The sequence below is a fragment of the Rhinatrema bivittatum genome, chromosome 9 (genome assembly GCF_901001135.1).
Source record: "Rhinatrema bivittatum chromosome 9, aRhiBiv1.1, whole genome shotgun sequence".
NCBI classification, from domain to species: domain Eukaryota; kingdom Metazoa; phylum Chordata; class Amphibia; order Gymnophiona; family Rhinatrematidae; genus Rhinatrema; species Rhinatrema bivittatum.
The window spans coordinates 3,070,550-3,092,086 of NC_042623.1; the positions used below are offsets into that span (position 1 = coordinate 3,070,550).

At 41.7% G+C, this 21,537-nt stretch overlaps 1 protein-coding gene across 10 annotated transcripts in view; it reads right to left on the reverse strand.

Moving 5' to 3' along the window:
* CACNA2D1 (calcium voltage-gated channel auxiliary subunit alpha2delta 1) overlaps window positions 1-15,279 on the reverse strand; it is a 1,026,983-nt gene extending 1,011,704 nt beyond the window's left edge. For all 10 annotated transcript variants that reach the window (XM_029615087.1, XM_029615085.1, XM_029615090.1 and 7 more), the window contains exon 1: window positions 15,142-15,279. In XM_029615087.1, the coding sequence (XP_029470947.1) occupies window positions 15,142-15,242 (101 nt within the window). In that variant the 5' untranslated portion in view covers window positions 15,243-15,279. The remainder of the gene's footprint in view (window positions 1-15,141) is intronic.
* Between the last annotated feature and the right edge of the window lie 6,258 nt (window positions 15,280-21,537).

The following is a 21,537-nucleotide window of genomic DNA, read 5'->3' on the forward strand; positions in this document are numbered from 1 at the left end:
AAGCCTCTAACTCTTATGCCTCAAAAAATTTTTTTTACCTCATTTGATCTCCAACTCTGCTCTACCACTCCTACTCACCAACATGGCTACTGCTTAGTCTTCTTCCAAGTGCTGTCTCTCAGACTTCTCTACCACAATTCTTCCAATCTCAGACCTGATAGCTTTCACACTAAAAACACCTTCCCCCACACTCACTCAATCACCACCTACACCTTTAGGAATCTCCAAGCTGTTGACCCTTGCATCTTCTCCACGGTTATTTCATCTCTCCTATCCTCAATGACATTGTCTGAACCAATTGATGAAGCAATTTCTTCTTATGACTCTCTTCAGCCTTAGACACTCTTGCCCCTCCTCTTACCCATCCTGTAAGGTGCACCCCTAGAATTCACTACCTAAGTTCCTCTGCCTGCTCTGCAGAATGTCTCTAGCTAAAATCCTGTGTCCATGCAGACCATTAAATTCATTGCAATTGCTAAAACAAGACTACTGTGTCTAATTGACAAATTCTCTTATATCCAATCCTTGATGTCTTAGCCACACAATTCCCTCCTCAAACTTTCCTCACCTCCCATCTCTCCTTCACTCTCTGCCCAGACTATGGCTAACTACTTCCATGATAAGATTCACAAAATTAGTTGAATTCTTAAGCAGGATACCTCCCTCTCGCCCACTTCTTTCCTCTACCCTCCGCCACTCTCTCCTCCTTTTCTGAAGTCACAGTGGAGAAAACTGCTGGTCTTCTCTCTTCCTCCAAACTCATTACTTGTTCCTCTGACCCTGTCCCCATCCAATTCCTCAGCTCCATTTCCACTGCAGTCATTTCTTCCATTGGTCACTCTCCAGTGCTCCTATTCCTGTTGCCTTCAAACATGCGGTAATCACATCACTCCTCTAATCATACCACTGGATCCTACCTGTCCTGCCAACTATTGTCCCATCTTCCTTTTGCCTCCAAACTACTTGAACATGCTATTCATTGCCACTGTCTTGACTTTCCTACATCTCAAGCCATTGTTGATCCTCTCTGGTCTGGTTTTTGCCTTCTACATTCAACTGAAACAGCCCTTGCCAAAGTTTCCAATGACCTGTTTATGGCTAAAACCAAATAATCTGTCTTTATCTTCCTTAACCTATCTTCTGTCTGACACTATTGATCACCACCTACTCCTCGTTACTCTGTCCTCGCTTGGATTTAGGGGCTCTGTCCTGTCTTGGTTCTCTTCTTACCTCTCCCTTCGCACTTTTAGTGTTTCCTCTGGTTGTTCCTCCACTACTGCCATTCCACTCTCAGTTGGTGTGCCTCAGGGTTCTGTCCTGGGTCCTCTTCTCTTTTTCCTGCATACAAATTCCCTTAATACTCTGATTTCCTTTCGTGGCTTTCAATACCATTTTTATGCTGATGACTCCAAGATCTACCTTCTATACCAGAAATTTCACCAGACATCCAATCCTGGATCTCGGCCTGCTTGTCTAACATTGCTGCCTGGATGTCCCAATACCACTTTAAAGTCAACATGGCCAAGACAGAGATCCTTACCTTTCCCCCATTGCCCAACTCCCCTCTTCCTCCTCTCTCTATTTTTATGGATAACAGATATCTTCCCAGTCCCATCAGCCCATGACATATGAGTCATCTTCAACTCTTCTCTCTCCTCTACAAATATCCAAAACATGCCATTTCTTTCTCTATAACATCAGCAAAATATATATCCCTTCCTTTCTGAACGCACTACCTGAACCCTTATCCACTCTCTCATTGCCTCCTGCTTAGACTATTGCAACCTGCTCCTCACAAGTTTCCTGGCATGCCCTCTCTCTCTCTCTCAACTGCAATCTTCCCTACGTTCAGCTGCATGACTTATCTTTCACCAGTTGCTACGCTCACATAACCCCTCTTCTGAAGTCACTGCATTGGCTCCTTATCCACTCCTGCATACAGTTCAAGCTCCCTTTTCTCATCTACAAATGCCTTCACTCTACAGCTCCTCACTACCTCTCCCCTCTTATCTCTCTCAACAGCTCTCCTCATGCACTCCACTTATCAGACAAGTCACTCCTATCTGTGGCCTTCTCTTCTACTGCGATTTCCTGACTCCGTGCTTTCCACCTGGCTGTGCCGTGTGCTTGGTAGGGTCTTACAGAACTGGTGCGTCATGTTCCCTCTCTCATCGTGTTTAAATCCCATCTAAAGACCCACCTTTTCGAAACCACTTTTAAATCTTATACCAGAATGTCTGTTTTTAGTCTCATTAACTAACTTTCTTTCTTTACCATTGTCTTGCTTTATGAAATATCCCAAGTGACTTGTCCAATGTGTTTGTCTTATTAGATTGTAAGTTCTATTGAGCAGGACGGGGGTTTTTTTGTGTAGTGTTTTTTATTTGTATAGTGCTGCATGTGTCGTGTAATGCTATACAAATGTGTAGCAGTAGATTCCTCAGTTGCTAAAAATGAAGACAGCAAAAAGAAAGAACTTGCACTTAGTAGTACATGTTTAAGTATTTTTAGCACCATGTTTGACCGATTGGAAGAGGGTGGAGTGTCAGAGGGTCCTGAGGAGGGTCAGGAAAGACACTTTTTTAAACAAAGCAAAGAAAGGACTTGGCCCAGATAAATGGCCTTAAAAGTTTTTATTTGCATTTCGAAAATGTCCAAAAAAAAAAAAAAAGTAGTGCCACTTTTTGCACTTATGTGACCAATGATTATAATTGCAAACATAGTAATGAGAGCAGAAAAGGGGCAAGCCTGCCCAGTAAGCTTCTCATGGTAATATCTACCGCACAGCGTAGGTTTCTCTTAAAGGTAGTCTGTACAGTTGCTCCCAATCCTTATGAGAAGGGCAGTAATATTTACAATCAAAAACTAAGCAACTGTCAAACCCATAAACAATTACTGCAAGCCACATTTCTACTGAGTGTGGAGCCTTCCAGAAAATTCTGGCAGTGCTGATCTGCTTTGCTTTTGGACTTGACCATAAAAGCAATCCTGTGTTTTTTCCCTTGTGTCTGCATATCAGTACCAGACCGTTAAAAGGTCGGGGCCCATATTAGTTGCCGTCCGAATCCTATTCCCCTCCCCTCCATGCAAATGCATTGTTGTTATACTTTGCAAGGTTAGGCGTTATATGGATGCCATTCTTGGAAAATGGAGATTTCTTTCAGCTATTTGCAGTGTGGGATTTTTTTGGTTTGGATTTACATCTAAAGTTAACACAAGTTATCCTATTTCCTCATTTCTATACATCCTCTGTGTTTATCTCACGACCTTTTGAATCCTATTAACATTCTTGTCTTCACCAGCTCTTCTGGGAAGAAATGTTTCCTGTTGTTATTCCCGAATCCCCCCCTGCTTGGAGTTTCGTAACATGATCTCTACTTCTACAGTTTCCTTTCCATCTAAAAGTGTTCAATTCTGGTGCATCATTAATACCTTTCAGGTATTATCATCATCTTTCTCTTCTCCCTCCTCAGTCTCATCTCATAAGTTTCAGTGCAGACCCCACACTATTTGTGACATCTAGAAATTTGCCCTGAGGCGACACTCATTCAAGTGACAAGGGATACATTAAATCTCCCATTCTTACTGCCTGTTTAATCTTGGTTAGCATTTCACAGTCTGCTTTCGCTATCTTGATTGGGTGGATGGTGGTAAACACTCCCCCTTCACTGTATTATACTCTTCTCCATCATACATGGAATTAATATCTATACAGATGCTACAGAAAAGTTGGTTTTCTGCAAAAAACTTATATCCTGCTTGATTCTATGCCTTGCTTAACATATAGTGCCAGCTCTCCAGCAGTTTGTATCCTGCTATAACAGAATCCCATTAGCTATCCTCTTTGTGCGATGCCTGTTACGTGTATACTGGATTTTCATTTACTGCCGTATATTGCAACTTTCCAATCTAAGTTTTTTTTTTACTTCCAGCATCTGCATATAGACACCGAAATGTATGTTTTTATTCCTATTCACAGTTCATTCAAGTAATTTGGAATCATTCCTATTTGCCTTTGCATCATTTAAATCTACCTGAGCTACCTTGGATCTTTGCACTTCAATTGTAATAATCCATCTTATTAACATTGAGATATTTTCCATTATTAATCATTTTACAAAGGTTTCATTCAATCATCATTTTTATATTAATTTTCCATTTTAAACAGACTGCGTTAATCTGGTTTAAGTCATATTTAAAAAGTCTCCTCACACAATTTTCTCGCTTGAAGCTCAAAAGGTCTGAATCTTGCATTATAACTGTTAATCTCATATTTTGCGCTTTGTTCTTGTTTAGAAACTGAAAAAAAAAACCTCCTACAACCTTGAAAACCACTCTGCAAACATTGTGTGCGCTCCAAGTGCATGTTAATAATCCATTGCTATTTTACTTTTGTATTCTTCTGGTTAAGCTGCAATATCTCACAGTTCATCAAATTAGCCAGACAACACCTCACAGAACAAATTCTAAAAAATTAAATCATGGAGAACACAGATGGGTGGAAATTATATGCAGAGCAGACAAAGCTTCATGGACAGCTTTACTATCTTCTACTGATTATTACAAAAAAAAAATCCCCAAGGGACGGCCTTGTAGCAGATAACCCCACATTCTACACCGAGTGCTTACAAGACTGATCCGTTCCATTATCCTTACCCTCAATGAATTTCAATGCCCAACACTTGCACGCATTGCTTTAAAAACCAATTAGAAGCAAAGATAGGAAAAGAGCTTAAACGAACTGCACGGACCATGCTCTGTGAATAAAACTGCAGCCAGAGACATTCGTTCATAAGCGTTCGAAGCAACAGATCACTGGGGCAAACCGTTTCACAACACAGCTCCAAGAAGATGTGGGTTTCAGACCATATCTGAAACAGAATCTCTCCATTTTGTCTCTCAACATTTTTCCTGCATTTGGTGAGGTCAAATATAAACCTGCAGTGTTCGTGAGAGGAAACAGTTTTATGTAATTTATTTAAAATAGGCCGTAATCCGCCAATCTACAAATCTTGGTGGATAAAATTATGGGGTAGATTTTAAAATGTGCGCGTGTGCGTCCTCGTGTGCACGGTTCCTGGCATGCAGACATGGAAGCGATTACTTTATAACGTGCTCGCGATGTGCGCAGGTTATAAAACGAGGTGTCCACGCCAGATTTTAACATCTGTGGGTGCATGTGGGCGGCCCGCGTCTCACGCCTGCAGGGGTTGGGGGCTATTTTTTAATTTACCCGCGGTGGCGTGATTTTGGTTTTTCCTACTTCGTTCCAGTAAAGGAGCAGCCTGGAAGAGAACTTCCCTAACCCTATTCTTCCCTCCTCTTACCCCTAAACCTAGCCTAACTATCTCCAAATTATTTATTGTAATACTTCCTGCTCCTCCAGGGGGTAGAATTTTTTTTAAAAATGCATGCACGCACAGACGCGGCTATTCTATAACATGTGCGCATTGGCACGCGCATGTTACAAAATAGGACTCCCGCGCACAGATGTACGCTGGATTTTAATATCCATGCGAGCCTCTGCGGGCGGGTGGCCTCTCCCGTGCGCGGGGGGAGGGGGTTAAACTTACATGTGGCAACGCAATTTCCATTTTTCCCAGTACCATCCCAGTCCACTGGAATAAAGGAGTGGACTGGGAAGGAATTTCCCTGACCCCTAAAAAACTTCCCTATCCTTCCTCCCTGACCCCTAAAACTATCCCTACCTATCCCCAATTTTTTTTTCTACTTACTGCTCCTCTGGAGCAGAAGTATCTTCTGTGCACCGTCTGTCTGCCGGCACTCGCTTCTCCAGGACAGTGTCTAATGGCGCTGTCGCAGCCCACCCAGACCATGCCCCCGGTCCGCCCCCGAGGAGCGTATCTGGAGTTACGCACGTAGCTGGGCCCTTTAGAAAATGTGCGCGGCGCTCGCAAGACCTGGCCACACACGAAGCCCCCAAATTTTACATGCTCGGGCCTTTTAAAAATTGTCCAGTTGGATTGTAAACTCTTGGGATCAGGGACTTATCAGACCTGAATATTTATCACTGTTAAACATTACAGCATACATGTGGCATGCTACAAAAATGGTAAATATTACTATACATTTTCCCTTAGAGTAGATAAGATAGCAGAAGCTGCCATAATTATCTTACAGTACTATGGAACTTCCAGAGACAGGGAACAGTGTCAAACATTAACAATACCCAATCCATTACTCAAATACACTTGTATTATTGAAAGGAGATGGAAGGACTATGCAGAATGTAAGTGCAATTCCCCATAGGCGATGCCCCCATTTTATAGTCGTCAAGGTACAGCTGATTACATCCATGCAAGTATTATGCAGATATACTAACAAAATAAAGCACGCAGAAATACATGAAGAAGACGACAATGGAAAAACAAACACTGTTAGGAAAGGCCAAATTAAATACCCTAAAATATAAGACCTGATGCTCATTGGACCGCAACATTAGTGATGACCTTCAGAGGTCATCTCAGCTTTTGGAGAAGAGGATTTCTCAGGTTATCTGAAGGTTGATCCCATGGGATCTTGCAAGCTATGTCTTTGATTCATGCTTAATTGGTACGATAAAAAGTACTACAACTTGCAACAATCACGTTTTCTCCAGGACTAATGTGGCGCTACGAGCAGCTTCATGGGGTGGCAGTGTCTTTCAACACATGAACAGAAAGTGAGAAGAACCTCGGTCTGAGAAATATTAAAGGGTCTCAGCACCCCCATTAATGACTTAGAAACATTCAACAAAAACTGATTCACCACCAAGACAGAACAAACAAAACATATCTAGAATTTTAAAGACCCCCATGCATATTCAGGACTCTCTTAATAAATGCCCATTATGCAGCATTTCAGGCCTGAAACCACTTGTCTTTCACGTTAAATTAGGGGATTCATTGTAACGTTTATGAGGCTCAATATATTTTTGGTCAGCAAACGTTACTCTGCTGCTGTGAGCAACATCTGGAACTGGGTGGACAAAGTGCACGGTTCATGCATGACCTAAAGATTTGGAGCCAAGAATGCTCACCCACACTTTGATCATCTCACTGCCCCATGTAAATATCCACAGTGGCCTGGATCCTTAAGAAATAAGGGTGGCAACGCTGCAGCAAGACATAGAGAGGCCAATATTTAGTACTACTTAACCGGATATTTATTTATATTTATTTATTTAGGGCTTTTTTATACCGACACTCATGATACCAATCATATCGTATCGGTTTACAATAAACATCTGTGCAATAACATTAACATCAATTAACATCTGGCTATGCTCCGCAGCCACCACTAAGTATTTATCTGGTAAATTAGATAGCCAGATATCTTTAAGGGGGGGGGGGGCAATGGGTAGATTAGGCGGGGCTACTTATCCTAAATTGAATGTCGGCAGTTATCCACTTAACTAGAAAGTTAGGATGCTCTGGCCCTGGGTCTATTAGGTGAACTAGGCAATCGCCTCAGGCACCAACCATTAGGGGGAGCTGAAGAGCAGCCATGTGGGGCCGCGAGCAGAGCCTTATCCCACTCGCAGCAAAGAGGAATAGAGATTCTGTGGGCCACGAGCAGTGCCCATCCTGTTCACAGTCCAGAGAAGCACACACTCGGAGGGCGCTAATGAGGTAGGAGTCTGGGCCGAGACCGGGGGGGGGGTTTGCAAGGCAGAAGGTTTGCCTAGGGCACCTAATAACCTTGCACCAGCCCTGCAATGTAACTTTCCCAGCTAAGCAGCGATTTGTGCATGGGTATTCATTCAACAGTTAATAGTTATATGCCTAAATTACATAGATGGACATCTTTGAATATTGAGGCAGTAAATGTTTTTATACTAAAAAAGAGAAACCCAGTAATTTCTTTGGAGGATACAAAGCATGAGCAGCAGTCTTGAAAGGCAAAATGTATCCAAACCCAAAATACCCCTTTCCACCACGTCTGTGCACTCTACCTCCCAAGAAGTAAAATAAACAAACTACAATACTGATGAATTAAGAGCCAGCTCCATAGAAACAAACCATAACAAGGCTGTCAGTTAAAACTTAAAGACAACAGGACTGACTCAAACGAATTTGATTTGATGCAAGAATTTAACACAAATCTTTTCTGCAGAAGCAAGGCACCTCGTGCATGCACATATTCCGTGCTGGTGCTACTGCACACTGTAAACAAATGAGGTGGGAAGGCAGTGGCAGAGGATCCTGCCCAGCAGAGAAACAGGTCTTGTTTTCCAAGTTTCCGGCGGAGATATTTTTCATAATGCCTCAGTCAAAGCCCTGCAAATTAAAGTGTTGATCCTACAATGTATTGCTTTATAGACTGGAACGGGGAGGATTTTAGAGCAAGCATGTGGGAATCAGTGGAGACTAGATGACATTTTAACTAGCTTATAATGAATATTATTTTTGCCCATTTTCAGAGTAATTGTCTTCTGAGGGACAAGCAGTGCAGTACACAAATCCATGCATGCACACTGTGTGCTTTTGTGCATATAGGGAGAGGGGATTCTGGGCAGGGCTGAGATTTAGGACACATTTTATAGAAAAAGTATGTGTGTAGATTTTCTGCGCACAGAATGGGATGGGAGGTGTAATTGTGTGCAGGAGAATTTCCACAGTGAATACAGAAGCAGAATTTTGCTTTGAAAATGAGTGTAAAGCTAAAAGATAATTTAAATATTGCTAGTATTCTTGGTATAAAAGAAGACAAACTATAAAATAATGAAGTTCTGTCATCAGCAAAGAAGAAAAAAATCCTTGTGTTAAGTATCAAGATAGGACAAATATTAGCAGCTTTAAGAATGCCATTAAATACTAACTAAGAGAAGAGACTGCTAGAAAAAGAAACTGAACAGCAGCAGTTACGTACAAACACCCCCTGATTCAGGGAGTCTCCTTTGGCCTCTCTAATTAATCCCAGAGCAATCCCTTCAGCAGAGACGCAGCTCTGAATTACACCAGCTTGCTGCTGTTTCCAAAACCGGCCTCAGAAAGGAGAGACAGAATATTTCTACATAGTCAGGACAATTCTGAAAGCCATTTAATGGGGTCAAATTTCCCTCCCCCATGCAGACTCATTCAGGACACTTTTAGCTGATAAAAAGAGGTTTTCCTGGAGGTGCATTCACATGGAGGAGGAACACAGCGCGTGCTCCAGGCATTTCCAAAAGTACATAAGCTATTTTACCCGTCCCCCAGTCCCCTCACCCAAATAGCAGGTGTAACTGATTTCTGACTACGTAGCTCACACTCTGCGGTTATTTCAGAATTGTTCCCAGTATTTTAAATTGACAGAAAGATGCACTGAAGCTCAGACTGGCACAGTGAGCGAGGGACTCCTGTGACAAGGGCAGGCCCACGAGGGAAGATGGGAGTTTTAACCACAAGGAATCAATTGATTACCAATGTTAATAGCAACAACGCAAACTTGGTCTGTTGGAGGAAACCGGAGTGTGAACTCAATTTCTGAGGTGGGATGAGAGACACAGCATCTGCACCTCTCCTCCCTCCTTGCCAGAGTGATCAATGACAACTGATATAAAAAGAGACAAGCTTTAGCTGACTATTTCTTTATATCACTTCTCCTTTATAAGGGGGCGGGTCATTTAAAGATTCTTTTGCTTTCACAATTGTTAAATTTCACATGTGGTTCATTAGTGAAGTATTAGTTCAGGTCGTAATTAATGAGCTGCTAATCTGCAATATTATGCAAAACTAAATAATTATGAAATAGAGAAAACCAGAGCAAGAAAATGCTTTTGCGAGCCGGGCCTCACATAAAGGATAACGACCTCAATCAGGAAACTGTAGTAGCATTGCCATAGGTAGAACTGATTGTGTGTGTGCAAGAATAGTGCGAGCGTAGTGCAGAGCCTTCAAAGTGATTTGCCCAAGGTTACGGTGCTCATTAGTTTCAGAAGCAGGATTTGAACCCTGGATATTCTAGCTCTAAGCCCTAAGCCACCTGCTCTCCTATAATTGAAGGATAATCTGAAATGCTGGAATGAACTTCACTCATTCTAGGACTGGTTTGTTTTTTTTTGTAGTGTGCTTCTGAGGCACTATGAAAATATATTCAGCAATCATGTTATTACCCAATTAAAGAGAGGTGCTCATTACATGTGGTGTAGGTGCAGCATGCCAAGCTGTGAAACTAGAGGCTGCAACCTTAGGCAGCTATGTACAATGTCAGCTGTGCAGCCTCTTACAGAATTAAATGCCTGAGCATTGCATGCAATACCTGACGCTGTTATATTTAAAACCTGTCTGCTTAAGCAAGCTTTCCATGCACTAATTCATCTAATTATTTTATTTTATTTTGGCAAATGCCCTCATGGTCAACAACCTAAATCCCATAGAATAAATGTTTGAGTAGTGGTGCATAATGTTTGATACTGATATGTCTAGAAAAACCTGGATAACTTGGCTCTTTAATCATGCATTCAATAAAACTAATTAGTCTCATTGAATCTAATTTTTTTAAAAAGCTTTCATATTCAATAGTCATCCATATTCCACAGTCCATTATGTTATGATCTGTCCTTCTCAAGGTATGTTTTATTTCTTGCTTTCATTGGTTTTATGTTAGCTGCTTATTTAGTTATCATTGTAAGCCACCATCAAATTTGCAGTGTTGCAGTTGATACATTTTTAAAATAAATAAATTTGGTATTGGGAATCTTTAGTTAAGAACTGTGTCTTGAAAATAAATCTGGAAGATTTAAAACCAGTACTAAAAGCTGAATTACTTGTTCATCTTCCATACTGACATGTGTGTTAGATTCCTTTTCAAAAGTGAACACAAACAATCCATTACCTGAATTCACACAAAATAGCAGTGATGCTTTAGAAAAAGCTATATTAAAGACCAGAACAGAAATATTTAGTTCTCTACCTTTGAGCATGCCACATCTCACAAAATGCAAAAGGTAAAGGAACCCAGACAACGACCAGAAAAGCTGAGCATTGTGCCACATTGATATTTAACAGTTAAGAACTCTGTTTTGTCCACATGAATAAAATATTAATGGGTCAATCACCATCTGCACTGGAGCACTAGGAAAAGATTGCTCCAGACTTTTGGGAATATTTTGCCACTGAACATAGGGTTTTTCAGGAAGATTTCAGAGAAAAAAAAAAAAGCAAAAATTGTCTTATATTAATAGGTTTGAATAAAAAGTAATGATCTTAAGAAGGATTCAAACAATTGTTTAAATAAAACCCCTAGAGTCTTTGGTACATTGCTGGAAATCCTTGTTACCAGTACAGCAGTTTTATTAATGCTTTGGCTTCTGGTGAACTCCTTTACCTTATGGTTTATATTTCTGATATTTGATTTAATTCTTCTACCAATGGGCGCAAAAGCAGTTTGCATCTAATAAAATAGAGCATAATTAGATATACATTAAAATATGTTGAAAATAAAGTGCACAAATAATCTCTAGAATTAAATGTCAGAAAGAAAAAAATGTTCCTATTTAAGGGAATAATTCAAATATTGTTCTATTTTTAGGATTTAAAAATAGAATGTTGATAGGAATTCCACATCAAAAATTACAAACAGCAATAAAAGAAAGATTGTATATGTGTGTTACTAATTATATTACTCATTTATAAGGTTTTGTCAGATTTACTGATCCAATGTATTTCTTAATCATCATCTGAGAAGCATTTAAAATAACAGACAGTGACGGATGCTAATATTGCACATAAAACTTTAAAGACTGTATTTTACATTTTAAGCTCTCTCGTGCATTTTCCAATCAGCCTTTTCCTATGCCCTCCTGGAAACACCACCTTCCAAAATACACTTTGTCTGACACCTTCTCTCAGATAAAGGGTCAGGTTTGGATGCAGATTCCTCTCCTTTTCAGGGATTTCTAGAGACGGATGCTTCATAATAAGATTTAAAAGTAACTGGCTAATGAATGTGGCGAAGGAATGGAAAATGCCAAGTAAGAAACAGAGAGAACCACTGAAGATACTAAGGACAAAAAAATATCCATTGTATCTCCAATCAACATCTGAATATCAGAAATACTACCTGTGAACATGGTGTCTGTTTTTCTGGGTCTTTAAACACAAAAACAAAATCACTGGTATGACTATTCTCACTGGACAGTAAATATGTTTTCAAGCTCAGATTCATGCAGATTAACCAAATCAGAATCTGCCTGCTCTTTTTTGGAGACACATTTTACCATCTACAAAATTAATTTACATCAGATTTCAGAATGTGTCTTATGGATTTACATTCCATATCTTTTGCAGATTTTATCAATCAGATAGAGGTTTTTACATTATTCCATTAAACCACCTGCATTTTGAATTTCATATGCTTCCTTGCAGTTTTGTTTGCATGAATGCACAGCTCCAGAAATGCATGCAAATGATAATTTTCTAACGGGCAAAAACATTATTTCCAAAACTTCAAATAGGATATGGATCAAAATCCTTACTATCATCCCCCCAATTAACTGCCATCAAAGGCAAACGTGAAATGTTGCTGTGATGTTTTCCATATAGTGAGGGACGCAGAGCTTGTTGTCAGAGAGTGGAACAGGGTTCAGATGCACACGGAAAGCTGTGAATGAGAACAGCTCTGCTACCTCATCATATAACTAACTACTATTGATTTCACCCCAGACAATTATTTTGTGCCAACTGTTAGCTTCCTGAAGACAGTACCTGGAATTCTATGCACAATAGCTCAACACATCCAAATATGCCAAAGATTCAATTAAATACCCAAGTGGACTGCCACAGCCTGAGTCTAGAAATAACCCTGTGATTTAATAAACAATCTGTATTCAATTATTAATGTGCTTCACAGAAATTCCAAAATTATAACCAGTATGACTAAGAAATTAACAGCATTTTAACTTTGTTTCAAATTTAATACGTAATAAATGAAATAATTGAAAAGCTGAGTTTAAACTTTATTCTTGAATGCTCCTGACAATCACAAGTCACTGCTTTCTCCTAACTCTAGTAATTTGCCAGTATGTAAAGGCAACACTGCACAAATAGGCCACTTCATATTTCAAACTCATACATTTATTTTAAGAGTCCATGCTCAGTAATAGATAATTTTAAACCTGCTATTAAAAATCAAAACATCACGCAGTGCTCTGCTGGCTCTTTGCCAAGGTTTATGCATTGTTTGCATTTTTTTAGATTGTGATATGTAAGGTCATTTTCTATTGAAAACAAAAAAGGGGTCATCATTATTAGTTTTTTATTCTACTTAAATTGAACATATCACTCTGCGTGGATTACAGCAAGATACACATAATTAATGTAAACCCTTAGCAGCTTATCTCCCATCTGACCTATTAAGAAATGATGTGCATGTATAGCTGAAGCCTCTCCAGCACAATATTCTTTTTAGTTCGGAATGAAAATGGATCAATTCATTGCAATTGACACAGATCAATTCTTCTGTTTGCACATGTGCTACAGGATGTGCTTCTCTCTGTAATTTAACAAAGGTCTTCAAATTCCCACATTTACAAAATCCAACAAAACGCCTACAAGAATAAATAGAGATAAAATGCTATTTCCTATGGAATGGCATCCGCAGGGCTCATGTATAAAAAGAGGGCTGCGTTATTTGCCAGTAGATTTGTTATACTGTAAGAGAGGCATATAATTACCAGAGAGACACACAGATGGCTCATAAGAATTACATTTACTGATACACTCTGCAGAAGGGATTAGACAAAAGAAGAGGCAAAGGAGCCACCAGATAGGTGAAATTATACATTTTCAGCTCTGAATCTGCAGTAATGAACGCTTTCTCACAGCGGCTCACCCTAACTGAAAATAATAAACCAGTTTCTCCTTTTATTTCCGTCAGGGTGAATGGTTTAGGACCAGGTGGGATCCTCCATCCCAGGCGGAAACAAAAGCCCGGGATCCCTGCCTGCCGCTCCCTTTCACCTGTTACATCACGGGCCTGGCACTGCTTTCTCATCACAGCGGCTGCTGCTGGGTCCTTTTTCTTGGGGGAGGATTTCATCTTCTGGGTTATTTAAAAGAGGGGGCATGATTGTTATTTAATAAAAATGATGCCATGGAGATGTCTTCACACAAAGATTCAGTGCCTCCAGCAGGTATCTGAATGGGAAACCTACATTGCTTTATTTGCTCAAAAAAAGAAAAACTAATTAACTGTACCTGCCTTTTCAATGTAGGAAACAGAGTTTGTGAAATCGTGGCAGTGGTAAGAGAGAAAATAAACGCTAAAGGATAAACAATTGCAGTCCTCATTCACTAAACCATATAAAACTTTGTCAGTGCTCTTTTGAGTTTCCTATTTTTTATATTGGAATTATCACATAGGTTGAGGCGTATTTATAAATACTGGAAGGCAATGCATGATCTCCTCCTTCAATACGGATGTGCATCCAGCACATAAATTCAAGCTTTGCAGAGGGAGAAGCACAAAGTATAAATAAGGCTCTGGCTATGCACTTTCAACCCCTTAATTTTTTATTATTATTATTTTAAAGCAAGAAGAGCATTGCACGGCTACTGTTACTTCAGCCCCCGAATATCCTGCCCCCTGCCTAGCCCGGACGGCCGTGCACGGCACAGAGGAGCCCGGCTCCCCGCCTAGCCCGGACGGCCGTGCACGGCACAGAGGAGCCCGGCTCCCCGCCTAGCCCGGACGGCCGTGCACGGCACAGAGGAGCCCGGCACCCCGCCTAGCCCGGACGGCCGTGCACGGCACAGAGGAGCCCGGCTCCCCGCCTAGCCCGGACGGCCGTGCACGGCACAGACAGGGCACGCAGCCCGGCTTCCTCCTCTCATAGCCGCACAGGACCAGGGAGAAACTTTCTCCTCTTCCGCTGCTCGGAGGAAGGGCAGGGAAATGATGGTTTTTCCGATTTCCTTTTTCTTCGGCAGCACTTAAGTGACTCATTCAGTCCCAATTAAACGCTGGCAGCTTTAACCCGGATTCAAAAGGCAACCGCTGCCTCTGCCCTCCCTCTGCTCTCAGCCTCAGTCTTTCGGTAACGCGCCCCGGGATCCCGTCCGCCTCGGCCGGGGGAAGTTTGCTCCGGGCGGCTGCCCCTCCCTGCACGCTGCATGCAGCCGGCCCCCCGCAGCCCCGCAGCCCGAGAGGGGCACTCACGTCATGGAGGAGGGGAAGGGCTCTTCCGAGGAGGGGCTGATCAGCAGGCCCTGCAGCAGGGTCAGCGAGCAGACGAGCAGCAGCCGGCAGCAGGCAGACATCGCCGGACCTCGGCAGCCCCAGCCCGCGCAGCCCGATTTATTCCACCGATTGCCGAGCAAGGGGAGGGGGAGGAGAGGGAGGGTGGGGCGGGAGGCTCCTCCCGCTGCACGGAGAGGCAGAGCCTGCGCTCGCGGGCTCCAAGCCCCTCCTGGGCTTCCAGCTCGGCGCCAAGGAGCCGGAGGGAAGGCAACGTTCAGTCGCCTTTAACAAACCAAAAGCTCTCATTTCTGCTCTGAAGGGCGCTGAGGTTTGTTCCAGGATTGAATAAGACATGAGCTAGACAAGTGCAGGCAGAAAGTTTGAGCTCTTTTTATTTTCATATGCAACATTTTATTTTTGTGCACACAATTTATTGTTTGCCTATAAAAAAAAAAAGCATTTAGTGAGCACCAGAACAAAGGGATGTGAAACGACACAAAAATGCAAACCCATCGAGTTAACTCCTTGCAGCAGTTATTTAGATTTCTTATAAATAATATATTATTCTGCAATGACTGATATCTTCAAAATGTATCCCAGACTAAAAAAAAACAAATCAATAAATGTTATTTTATTTACTGCCAAAGTTGCACCCCTTGTAATTGAGTATCTCAGCTCCTGTCGTCTTTCTCTACAAACACCAACTGGAATAGTCTCCTAGAATATATGAAACTAATGGCAAGCTACCCCTGATCTCCTGCTCAGCACTTCGCTTTAGAATTCCCTATGACTTTCACCCAGACCTGTCATTTCAGGAGACTTGAAGATATGTATTTATTTAGACATTTGATATACCATCATTCCATATCTAGATCACACAAACAAACAATGATTGGTTACAGGGGTAGTGTTCCTGACCATGTATTAATATCTGTCTTGTGAAGATAGACTGGAGGCTTGGAACCCTGCACATGACAATTTTTTTGTTTCTGTATAATTGTTTCTGAACATTTGTTTGAAACGAATGGGTAAAATATGATGAATGAGTCCATTTTTTGTTTGGTTTATTTGTTTGGTTTGTTATTTCCAAAACAAATAGACAGTTCTTCCGAAAATGACCCAAAATTTTCATTTCATTCATTTATAGACACATTATCATCTATGGAATGAGGAAAAGTGAACTGTACAGAACTGGGATGGAGAGGAACCAGGAACGAGGAGGAGTAAGCAACATGAAGCAGCCTATCCCAGCGTGACTTCCTCGTTTTTTTAACCTGAATGTAAAAGCAAAATGAGCAATTACCATATTGTTCAGTCATTGTCTGTTGGATTACAGAAAGAAAGAGCACGGAGAGACTTGGAGTAAAAGAAAAAAGTTTAGGAGAAAAACAGAGAAAAGGTAGACTATTGACTCATGCTGTCAATGGAGAAGCTGTAATCTATCTATTGACTGTTGCAGGGATACTGTAGCATTCAACATGGGTAAGAACGCATTTCTGTCTACAGCAGAGAGATTAGGGATGTGCAGTCATTTGGTACAAATTTGTAAAATATGATGAATGAGGGCATTTCAAGAATCCTGAAATGAATGGACAGCATCCAAGAAGATATGTTTCCCATTAAAGCCTGTGTTTGGTTTCTGTGATTCCTGCATCAAGGTGACGTGAGGTACAATACGCCACCTTCAAGACTCCCTGATGCAGGAATTTGGATTTCGAAAACGAGGTTCATGACCATGGAGCACAGGACAGTTTTTTATGGTGGTTAGTGGAATCTATACATTGCTGACAATTATGAAACATCAATGCTGAGAGTTCATCGACACGATGGTGAAAAAATAACTTTGATGGTGTTTAAAAGCTAAGTACTCGTTTTTTAATGGAATTAAAAAACTTGTACAAAAATAAGGGAATGCAAAAGCAAGCAGAACTGCTGATTACACAATAAGGGCTTGCAACAGAGGTTGCTATCAAGCGAATAGCGATGTATTTTGTCCTGTTCAACATTGAAGAATTTTTCTATGCAGATAATATCATCTTTTAAATTTCTATTGATTTTGGCATTACTATCAGCATTGGTACATTTTAGGAGGAGGTCATTCATAATTACAAGTAAAACATTGGCATCTAGATTGCCCTATTTATCTTCAAAGTAACTTAGCAATTGTTATGTTTGGCCGGCCATGGGATAGGCCCACAACTAACCTCTCTCTCACACCGACTCAGCCATGTGACAGAAACAGCTCTGATGACCCCTGCATGCCACCACTATTCTGCACATGTCTGGGGTCTTCACAGGTGTACGTGTGTGCCACGTATCTATACTTAAAGGGCCAGTGGCGGGTAAAGCCCCACGGTCCCAAGTGATGACATCAGTGGGTCCTGACTAAGTGCAGCCTGGACAGCCTAACTCCACCTCAGCAACAGTTCTCCTGCCTTGTGCACATCGTGTTGCTCCTGTGTTCCCGAATTCTTGTGTTTCTGTGTTCTCCTGTCCAGCCTTACCTTGCCCAGTCTGTCTCATCCATCCTTTCCTTCTCCAGACTGTCATCCAGTGTCTGTCAGTCCTTGTCCTCCCTTGGCCTGTTCTCCTGGAACTGACCTGACCATGTTTGCATGTCACCTGGACCTCATCATAGCTTTGGACCAGAGCACATTTTCCTACTGCCTGGACCTGACTCTTGCCTTGTACCTGACTATGCTTGCTTGCTACCTGCCTTCACTCCTGGTCTGCTCCTGGTATCTCCAGTCTGCTACCTGTCTTGATCCTAGAGTGTCCTTGTATTCTGGTTCTTCTTCCATCACCCTAGGGACCCACCTGAGCCCTGCTGGCCACCAGAATGCAAAGGTTCAACCTGCAGGGGAGGTAGGTGGGATAGGTGAAGCTCCAGTCCGTTCTGCTTCAGTGTGCATTTGCCCGCTGTCCTTGTAGGCCTCATAGGTTCGCCTATGAGGCTGCGTCAACTAGGCCACATCACCAAGGATTCATTTCCACGCCCTTCATCACAACAACCAAGCAATGCCAGTGAGGTCATATCTGACCAAAGCCACTGTGGGAAGCAGTAGAGAAAAAGACAGGAAGGAGGGCCTATCAAGGTCAAGCATTTTTTTTAACCAGCCTATAACTCTGACAACTGTAACACCTAACACTGATCCTCCCACTGAAAGGTTTAAGCTGTGCCAACTCCATGCTCAGATTTATTTTTTGGTGGATTTCACAGGGGAAGGTTGTATTTTCTGGAGCTGTGTCTGAGTGAAAGAAAAATTTAAAAAGATGAAAGAAGGCGAGAGAGAAGAAGACAGAGAAAGGAAGGACTTTGTTCCTATCTTCACTTCTACAGTGGTTACTGTATCAGAGAGCCCGAGGAACTGGAATTGTCTCTCTCTGCTCACTGGCCTAAGGTCGTGGGGAGAAGCAGTGACCAGGAGAAACGTTTACTGCTCTACCCCACACTCTACACAAGGAGCTCTAGATTTTACACTTCTTGCTGCCATATTATTATTATTACTATTAACAATTAATTGCTTGCACTCTTCACTATTCAAGGCAAAGTACATAAAACATTTATTAATTAAAATCATCACATAAAACAAATTAAATGATCAAATTAGCATCACATCTTGTGCCAAAGGCCATACTCTGATCTTTTAGTTAACTAAATGTCTGTTTAAAAAAATAGGCTTTTAGTTATTTCTTAAAACTGTTATGACACGACGTGGATTATAGTTAAAGTGATAAAGTGTTCCATCCCGTAGGGCCCGCCACTGAAAAGGCTCTCTCCCGAACCTTTTGGAAAAGAAACATCTAGCAGTCCTAAACTACTTGAGCAAAGTGTATGCAGTGGCTGATAGATTTCCAGGGTTGAACAAATGAATAGAGAGACATGCTACATATTGGGAGCCTTGGTGCCACTATACCTTGCTGCCATGCTCCTGATTCTCCAACTTTGGTATCATGCCATTGGTCAGCCCCTGTCACATGGTAGGAGCACAAGATGGCGCCGGCCATCCAGTGCTCCTACCATGTGACAGGGTCCGGCCAATTGCACGGATACCCTGTCACATGGTAAGGGCAAAGGGCCATCGGCGCCATTTTGATTAGTGGCAGCCGACGGCCCGGGAGCGGGAGATCGCTCCAGGGAATCCCACTGGACCACCAGGTACCTGTAAAAAGTTTTTGGGGGGTCGGGAGGGTGGGGGAAGCTAAGGGATTAGTTTTAAAGGGTCGGGGTGGGTTTTTTGTTTATCGGCTCGGGCGCAGCCGATAAACAAAACCGCAATCGGGTCCGATGAAAAAAAAACCACATGTGAATCGGAACCGGAATCCGAATCGATTCCTGTTCCGATTCACATCTCTACTGCTAACTGGCTAAGTTTAGCTGGGTAACCCCGGTCACACAAAGAGCAGACAGAAATCTATCTGCTCAGATTTTGAGTGGGAAGATTAGCTGGGTAAGTGCAGTGAAATGTCTGTTCAACAAAACCAGATAAATGTACCCAGTCTTAGCAAGGGGCAGGTAGTGTAAATCAGCCCGCTGTATGTTTCTGGAAGCCTGTCTCTTCATTTGCCCTGTGCTAACTTTCATTCTGTCTCTTCACCTCTCTCCTCTCATTCGTCCCCTTGCCCTGTCCCACTCTCTCGGCCAGCTTTGTGCCCATCCTCTGCCACAAGCCCTGTTAGAATCTGCTCTCCTCAATGCACAGCTGTTTTCTCGGGTGTCTTGGCTTCTTGTTATATGGGTTGGCTCACTTCCCTTTCATTTCAGTGTTTGTATATTGTGCATTATTGGATTGAATTGTATACTACAGAATTGAATTTAATCAGCAATGATGCTTTGTGCTAGGTTTGATATTATTTGTTTTGTATTTGGAATTATTCTCTTGTTCATTTATGTTTTTATCATCTGATTAAGGTATTTTTGTTTGTTTGCTTTGTGTTTTATGGGGGTTTTTTTTATTGTGTCACTACTGTCCTTAGCAACTTTTTAATATTGTAACTTTTACTTTTGCTTGATATCTAATGATTGTGTAGACTGCCTTGTACATAGTAAAAATGGTTTTATAAATAAATAGCACAGGCCCTCCCAGCAACTAGGGTATAGCCCTCTAATCTAATGAATCCTTACTCTCTCTGCCCTGCTCTATCTCTCACCAGTATCAGTACTTCCCTTTGTAATTGTCCTACAGTCTTCAAAACGTCCATAGGAACTTTTCACCTCTTTCTCCAACACAAACTCTCCTTAATTCCTCTTACCAAGACCTGGATTCCACCTAACGAACCTGCCACAGCTGATTTCCTAAATCTGCACCTCCCTCCCCATGCCTGTCATCAAGGAAGTAACGTGGACTTATTTTCTGCTCTTCCAGGGTTGATCCTTCTGCTTCTTCTCCATGCTCTGCATTTTATCCCTCTCAAACTCTTGGTCGAGATCCTCAATTAACCCCCTGCTCACTTTCACTTTTATAACTGAATTCCTTCCTTCCTTCCTCTCTGAGACATTCATTTCCCTGCAATCATCAAAGAACTTGATTCAACCAGCAACATTCTCCTCTCTCCACCTGCAACTCTGCCCTCTGCCTCCTCCTTTTCCTTATTTTCCACCTGACCATCATTTTCACGTTCTATTTTCTCGATCTTTTCCTCTCACTCTCATCTGTTTGTTCTCCCACTTTCTGAAGATTCTTTCTTTCTCTTTCCTGTTTCCCCATTTCATTCTCCCTCCTGACTTTTTGTGCTCATCCTTCTTGACACTGACTCTGCACTTTTCAACTATTCTCTTCTGTCATACATTTTCTCCCTTTCATGATTTTGGGCTCCAAGGCTGATCCCAACTCTTGATTCACTACAAGCTTTCGTCCCTTCTATGTCTTTGGAATTATGATTAGAGAAAGAACTGATAGCATTTAGGAAAGGCTTGAGAACGTTCCTCTTGCAGAAAGCATCTACCTAAGTGAGTTGTAGCTACCGATGTAATCTTTAATGTTTAATTGAATGTATTTTATGTTTTTTTGTATGCAATATGTAATTTAAATGTTTTAATATGTATGTCAAGGTCTTATCCACATCAAACTATGTTTAGGAGGTTGGTGGGCTACAAGATTTTCAAATAAATAAACAAATCATGCCCAAGCTGCAGTCCAGTCCTCTTTTGAATCCCCTTGATCCCTCATCTTTCTCAGCCGTACCCGATGTTGGCACAAACATAGATTCCCTTTTGCTCCATCAAGTGAAGAGTAATGGAAGAAATCATATGGCCCATAGAAGCACCTTCTCTGAATCATTCTACCTGAGCACTCAAGGACAATGGGACACAATGTTCAACATTATCTGTGATGGCTGCCAGGGCTGTTCTTGAGGATTGGAAAAATGCAAATG